The sequence below is a fragment of the Nematolebias whitei genome, chromosome 10, assembly GCF_014905685.2.
Source record: "Nematolebias whitei isolate Nwh7 chromosome 10, NemWhi1, whole genome shotgun sequence".
NCBI lineage: Eukaryota > Metazoa > Chordata > Actinopteri > Cyprinodontiformes > Rivulidae > Nematolebias > Nematolebias whitei.
Genome location: NC_056507.1, coordinates 8806465 through 8814251, shown reverse-complemented (window position 1 = coordinate 8814251; position 7787 = coordinate 8806465). Strand labels below are relative to the sequence as shown.

Sequence of the window (7787 nt, the reverse complement as noted above, 5' to 3'; positions counted from 1 at the left end):
TGGATGATGATGGATGATGGATGGATGATGGATTGTTGTATGATGTTTGAATGATAGTTGGATGTTGTTGGATGATGATGGATTGTTGTATGATGTTTGATGATGGATGTTGATGGATGATGGATTGTTGGATGATGGTTGGATGTTGATGGATGATGATGGATTGTTGTTTGATGATGGATGATGATGATGATGATGATGGTTGGATAATGATTTATGGTTGGATGTTGATGGATGAGGGATGGATGATAGTCCAAGGTGTTTCTATTGAAGAACTCCAAATGTTCATCCACACAAAATTGTGGCCGTCTGAAGGAACATTTAAAGTTCTGATGCTAACGACGAACTGAGCCGGTCATAAAGTCCAACACTACTGCGTCCAGTGTTCAGCATGGTGGTGGTACATCATGCTCCGGGCCTGCTTGGCTGTGCAATGTCAAAAGATCCAAAAACCTGGTTCTGGGTTTGGATCAGGGTTCTGTGGTGCAAAACCACATTGTGCTCACACTCCAATGGCTGAGGAAGAAGTGGGGACGGGTTCTGAACCGACCCACCTGCAGTCCTGACCTGCCCCCAGGACAACCTGGTTCTTCGTCCCCCAGTCTCCTCATCATCAGCGCTGTCTGGCTGTTGGACGTTTTCAGCCTCGTTAGTGAGCAGAGGAAATAAAAAGCTGTTCCTGTTTTCTGAGGGAATGTGAGCTGCGGGGAGGAGTCACCATCAACAGACCCCCGCTAATGAGAGCTGCTGGCTAATCCCAACAGGTTAGCAGCCTTCAGCGAGGGAACACAAGCCCCCCAACAATCCTAATCCTTGTTAATTACCCCCCCCCCCCCCCCCCCCCCCAGCCCCCCCCCTCACCCCCCCCCCCCCCCCCCCCACCACCACCACCACCCTTCAACCGTCCTGCTGCTTCAGCCCTCGTCATCAAGATACTCAAACGCAACGATCGTGACCCATTCCTGAAAACACCGGGCTGGATGGGTCGTTATCAATATCATACAGCATCACACACACACACACACACACACACACACACACACACACATACACACACACACACAGAGAGGCACAAAGCCTTATCAATACGGACGCTTCAGCAGCCACCGGGGCGTCCAGCCGTCTTTGACGAGCCAACAATAAAACAATCAGTCCGTCATTAATGAAACGACTAACGCAATTAACCAACGGGTGGAGGAGGGGGTGGGGTGGAGGAGGGAGATGGGGTGTTGAGTTGAAGGTGGCAGAGGAGGTTCTTCCATGGATCAGTGCTGTTTTTGTCTCATCCTGACAGTTTAATAAAAATGTTCCGTTGCTGGAAACAAGACAAATCAAACTTCCTGTGGTTTGTAAGTTCACACCTGAGGCTGTTTGTTTGTTTGTTTGTTTGTTTGTTTGTGCTTCTGACTGCTGCAGACATGGAAGCTATAAAGAGAAATGATGTGTTAGGAGTTCGTTCTTGATAAAGGTTTATAAACCTGTGGCCCGGGGGTCAAATCAGGCCCACAGGTGAGCTCAGTTCGGCCCATCAGTGGGTTCATTTTTAAATAAAACTTGATTTTAAATCGTAAAACAAACTTACTTAATGAGAATAACTGCTGGATGTCCAACCTCTGAGCTCTTGGACTTCAATAACTGTGGCCCCCTGAGCAGTTTAGTTGAATAGCCCTGGTTTGTAAAGTTTACTTCACCTCACAGGTATGATGCTGTGAAGGTCAGTGAATGCAACACTGTCTCATGTCTCCATCATGCATGTTATTTTTTATTTAAAACAAACATTTTAGATCAGAGGTGGGAAAGGTTAGAGCTGCGATGTAAACGTAAAATGATTAATTACGCATCTCGACTCTCAGATCTGAAAGAATTTAAATATTTGACTCTCAACTGCAGAAGGAAACGTTTCCTCTCAGTTCCATTATTAGGAAAGAAGTGAACAGAAGGACGTCCGTCCATGCTGTTTGAGTGTTCTGACCCATTGTCCCGTGTTCGTGTTGGTTCTGTTGTGGAATGAGAGCCGCTCTCATCATTAGGATCCATCATGGCTCCCAATAGGGAGAACACATCCTTTTTTTTATCGAGTCAACCTTCACAATAAAACTTCTTGTGTGTCTTAGTGGAATAATTAAAACGTCTGGAACGTGTTTGATTCATCGTGAACTGATCATTACTTCGTGATGAACAGTTTTTATGGCCTCGTCAGCAGGAGATGGTTTGGTTGTTTGTTTGTTTGTTTGTTTGTTTGTTTTTGTGGCTCTTCTCTGAAAACCTAGAAACTTGGATAAAACTTGTCGTGATGCTGCTCATTAATCCAGGTAGATGAATCTAAACAGAGGTTGACGGTTTGATCTGAGAGGACTTCGGGCCTTAGAATCAAACATGTGGACCGGCTGGTCCTCAGCTGTAGAACCCAGAACGGTTCCTCAGCTCCGTGTTCTCCCTGATTGACTCTTAAGAAGACTATAGTTGATATCAAACGAGCTCATCGCGGCGCAGCTATTGATTTTTTGACACCACACAACAGGAAATCTTTATCTCCGTGCTGCTCTGACCCCCTGCTAATAGGCGGGGTTTAACCTCTGCTGGATGACAAACACCTCCCTCCAGTCTTTGTCCCCCCCCCCCCCCCCCACACACACACACACCTCTGTTAAACGAAGACATGTTAATTAACCTGCAAACGTTCATATCATTTAGTTCTCCTGGTTTTATGGCTGCAGTTGGATTGTTTCTATCAATAAATTAGAGTTTTGAGGAACCCTCTGGTGTTTCTCAGAAACGTCTCTTCTGTCTCCGTCCTTCAATCAGAACCTGCTTCTCTGCCTCCTACCTGGCGTTTCTCATTAATGACCACTCCTGTCATCTCTAACGCCGCCTGATAAAAGGCCTCCATCCAACAACAAGCCACCTCGCCTCCTTTCCTCCCTCTCATCTTCCTCGCTGCAGCCCCTCCTCCTCCTCCTGGGTCCCCGGAGTCCGGCGGCCCCGGCTCGGATGCAGATAGACATTTCTGGGATAGACATCTACTGCTCGGGACGGCACAATCATTTCCATTTTACCCTCTGTTGCACAGGCGAGATAAGACACCTGCGTGGCAGCGCTAATCAGATGAGCTTCAACAGAACTTTATGGTTGACATTTACCACTGTTTACCCACTAATTTCTCTTAACGCCACCGCTGAACTTTTATCTGCAGAATACACAGAGCAGCAGAAAGAGCAAGAAGCAAACATGCAAATTCACAAATATGTGAAGAAAGATAAACTAAGAGCAGCTGCTGCTTCTGTTCAGAGGACGAAGGAGGTGAAAACAGGAGGAGTGACAGGACCACTGCTGCTGAGCTCAGCTAAACTCCTCCTCGTCCTCCTCGTCCTCCTCCTCCTCCTCCTCCTCCTCCTGCACACAGTTCTAATTTTCAGACAGTAATGAGAAGGATGTTTACCAACATCTGCAAACCGTGTCAGACCATGATCCGCTCAGACCATGATCCGCTCATAGCCCTCAGGGGTCCCCAGGGGGCTCCAGGTGACCTCCAGGTGACCTTCAGGGGTCTTTAGGGACCAGTAGTCTGCTTGGATTCAATCACAATCATTTTTGTGTAACAACATGACTCAGAAGTGTTTGGTACCAAACCCCCGGTCCTCTGGATCACCGAGTTGGACCGATGTTTGAGTTCTAAAATCTTTCCATCAGTCGGGCCTCGGATCAGAACCAGGATCAGAACCAGGTTGTGTGTGCTAGAGAGGGCAGAAGCATTTCTGATTGATTTATTTTTATTATTTAGTTGAATAAGAAAATTATTTTTCAGTTTCTCAATCATCCATCCATCATCCTTCCATCATCCGTCCTTCTTGCCCATGTTGTGGAGGCAACAGGTCCTGACCTCCCGCTCTCCAGTTCCTCATGGAGGATCCTAATCTGTTCTGGGTCCAGCCTGGGGTCTCCTCTCAGAGGGACAGGTCCACGAGGCATTCCGATTAGATGTCTGAACCTCCTCAGCTGACTCCTTCTGATGAGGAGGAGCAGCTCTCCTCTGAGCTCCTCACCTTGTCTCATACCTTACCTCCAGGATCTGATTCTTTTAGTCCTGATCCAAACCTCAGGTGGAGGCTGGAACTTTGATGGACCAGCGAATTCAGAACTTCAGCTCCTTCACCACGACAGACCGGAGCAGCTGTGGATGTGGTAGTAGCTGAGAGTCCTCCTCCACATGTTCTCTGATCACCAACAGATCAGGCAGGGGGCGACATGCATTCCTTCACTGAACACCCGTTTCATTTTTAAAGTCAGTGTTTCCTGAGCTTTAATGGTTTGGGGCTCTTTGGTGGTTCTGGTTGTGGTCCGGTCCATTCAAGTACTGTCCTGACACTGTGTTTAAATCCGGTCGGGTGGTTCAGAATCAGGTCCACAGTAACGTCGGAGTGTGTTGGAGCTGCTGTCACAAATTGAAAGTGAGGACCTTCCAGAAACCCCCCTGATAATCGATGTAAATTAATTAGAAAATGTTTCTTGACATTCTTCGCTCAGATGGAGGAGCGGGAAAGACTGAGGCGAAGCTAAGAATTAATTGTACGCTATGTGGCTCTGATAATTAATTCAATCATTAATTCATGTCTGCTTTAACAACTCCTTCTGGCTGCGGCGAAGAAGGACATTTCAATCAGCCCCGTATCAGCGGCTCGGGAGGGAGAAAGTTCCAGACAGGAATCAGAACTCCCGGGTCATTTAGAGGTTCTGCAGGACTGAAAATATCTGTGTTGAGAAATGATGTCGTTATATCTTGTTTTCTTTTTTCTTTTCTTTTTTAACCCTAAAAACGATGTCGCGTGTGATGTCATCAGGGTTATCTGTCATCCCTCAAAGTTTGTGCTGGGAGGACTCTGCTACTACCACACTCATGGACTCGGTGTCAGTTTTCTGTGGTGGCCATCTTGAATTGGTTTGGCTCCAAAAGTTAGTCAGCTGTCGATAAATACTTTATGACACATCCACGTTCAGTGCTTCACGAGACATGTTGCTAACAGACAAACAAGTTTGTATACGAGTGAAAACATTATCGCTCTGCGTTTGCCTTAAGAGTTTGTCCTGAAGCTGACAACGCTGCGCTCACCACCCGTCTGAATGTTTTTCAGCTGTTTCAACAGCTCTTGTCTCAAAACATTCGGCTCATTTGGGACATTCCTGCTCTCACTTTTGGTATTTGTGTAATTCTTACTTTTTGACGTTTGAAGCTTTGTCGGCCATGTGTTCCTCAGGAAATGGAGCTCTTCGCTTCCTTCCAACACTTTGAGCTGTTTAAAACTTTTACTGCTCATTTCAGCTTTTCTTCTGCCTTTTACAGCTTCTTTCTGCTAATTTAACTTTTTTTTCTTTTTAGGTTCTGTTTAAGTATTTTCTAGGTATTTTTTCTACCATTTATTAGCTAACTTATGCTTTTTGTGCTTCTTTCCAGTAATTGTAACTTTTTATGCTCCTCTTTCTGCAAATTTCAGCTTTTTTTTTTTTTTTTAGCTGTTTCAGCTACTTATTTTCTGCTCTTTCAGTTTATTTTTTTTGCTCATTTCAGATTCTTTGTAATCGATTCAGCTGCCTGTTTCAGATATTTTCTTCTCATGACTGCAACATTTTGCCTCTCTTCAGCTTTTTCTACCCATTTCAGCTGTTCTTTTTCTGCCTTCAGCTTTTATTTTCCTGCTTTCAGAAAATGTCAGCTGTTCAAGTTCAGCCCACATTAGCCATTCCGAGATGAACCTTTTCAGCAGCCTTCAGCAGGTTGTTCAGCAACAAGCGTTCGCGCTGCCTTTTCTCTGGTTAGAATCTATTTTATGTTTTGAGGAAGGTCCGGTTCAGCTGTGCTCGGTACAGATTAAACAGATTAATCCAAGACGATCAAAATCCACAAGTTCATATTTGAAGCCAAAGAACAAAGAAGCAGTAGGACAGATATGTGGTCTGGTTAATGTCCAGCTCGGTTCTGACTCAACAGAACAAACTGCTGCTTGTTCAGGAGGTGCTATCTGTTGGTTTACTGAGGTCAGGTCCTCCTGAGGTTTCACAACCCGGGTCAGCCGAGCTGCTCGGCCCGATAAGCTCCCCATGTGCCGAGGATGGGCCAATGGCGGTGCGGCGGGCTGGACTCAGATGGAGAGCACAGATAAGGAGGGTCAACGTGTCCAAACGGGCCCGTCACTTTCCGGACCACATGCTGGACTTGGGACTCTGCTGATCCATGGTCTGAGAAGGACTGAAGCCCAAAACTATAAGGATCCAGTAGCACCTCATCAGGACCTGTGAGCCAGAATAGTTCTGCTCCGGTCTGAATCGTGTCTAAATGATTCAGCCCAGCGGATCAGGAGAGTCCGTCTGAGCCCGGTATCAGCCTCTCATGTGAGGTGTAGGCAAAACCACGAGACCACACACACGGAGAGAGAAGGGTGTGTGTTCTGGTCCTGATGATCCAGATCCCATCAGCTCCATATGATGTGGTCACTGCAGCACCTATGAGCTCAAACAAACAACAAGTTCTGCTCCGTTATGGCCACCAGAACCTGTTTTTATGATTTTAATGTCTTCTTCTCGCTTCCTTGTCTTACTTCCTGTCACCCCTCATCACCCCCACCCCCACCCGGCTGTGGGAAAGCCATTTTATCAGCGTCTGTCCGTTGTTCTCTGCTGGGGAAAGATACAGAGAAGATAGATGAGTGTTTTGACATGGAGAGTGTTAGACAAACACTCTTATCTGGACCGCCACTTTAGACCGACCCCCCCCCTGAAACAGTCTGCTGAACCATAGGCAAAATGGGGGGGTTGATCAGATGAGGAGGTCAAAGCCTGCAGCGACCCTGGAGGCAGCTCCAGGGTCGCTGCAGGACGACTCCTTCATTTATCCTCAGATGTGCAGAGACTTTTCTGAACTCCAGTTCTCTCTGCTGCCTCGGGTCTTTACATGGATGGATCAGTTCCTCCGGACCCACCGGGTATCTGGGTTGCAGCTGCTCAGCTTGGTCCAAGCGGTTCTCCACGGTTCGGGTCCAGTTCAGTCTAACGTCCAGCTCCTCGTGTGATCAGAGACCCACCTTAGTCCAACATTTTCCCTCCAGCGCATTGGAACGTCTTGCAGCCTCACAGGAAGTCTGATGTTACTCCCTCCTCTTCCTCACAGACGACCTGCAGCTGAGTGATGAAGGTGGCGACGGCAGCAGACAGGTGGTGGCCATCAGAGACCTCCAGCCTGACACCGTCTGGGGCCCCTACCCAGGAATCGTCCAATCAGAAGGCAGCACCGCTGACCAGGAAGCAGAGGTAAGAGCTCCCGAGCCGATCCTGTTCTCAGGATCTCAGGACCAGTTAAATATGTTTTTTAATTGATGAGGTCATTCCAGCCCAGCACCAGTGACAGCTGAGGAGATGACCAGGTGCATTATGGGAGATATTTCTGAGCTATAATCAGTGTTACTGACGTTAAACGCATAATTTCTTTATTTTCCTCACATGGGTTGAACCAGATCAGAGTTCACATGAAGGGTCCGTCCTGTTAGCCCCAATGCTAAAAAAAAACCCAAAAGTTAAAAGTTTAGTTTTATTACAGAACTTCTGACAGAAAGAAAGATTAAAATTTATTTTATCATTTGCTTATTTTAATGTTCTAGTTTAACTTAAATTAAAATTTAATTTCTTCTCTGAGTGAAATTCATTTCATATGAAAATTATTTAATTTGAGAAAAACGTCTGGATCATTTGGACCTCACACACACACACACGCGTACACACACACGCGTACACACACACGC

General features: G+C 46.5%; 1 protein-coding gene across 1 annotated transcript in view; it reads left to right on the top strand.

Annotated features, from left to right (window-relative positions):
• Positions 1–7787, top strand: part of zfpm1 (zinc finger protein, FOG family member 1) — an 87091-nt gene that overhangs the window by 59736 nt on the left and 19568 nt on the right. The window contains exon 4 of the mRNA XM_037683108.1: positions 7160–7299. Coding sequence (XP_037539036.1) covers positions 7160–7299 — 140 coding nt within the window. The remainder of the gene's footprint in view (positions 1–7159; positions 7300–7787) is intronic.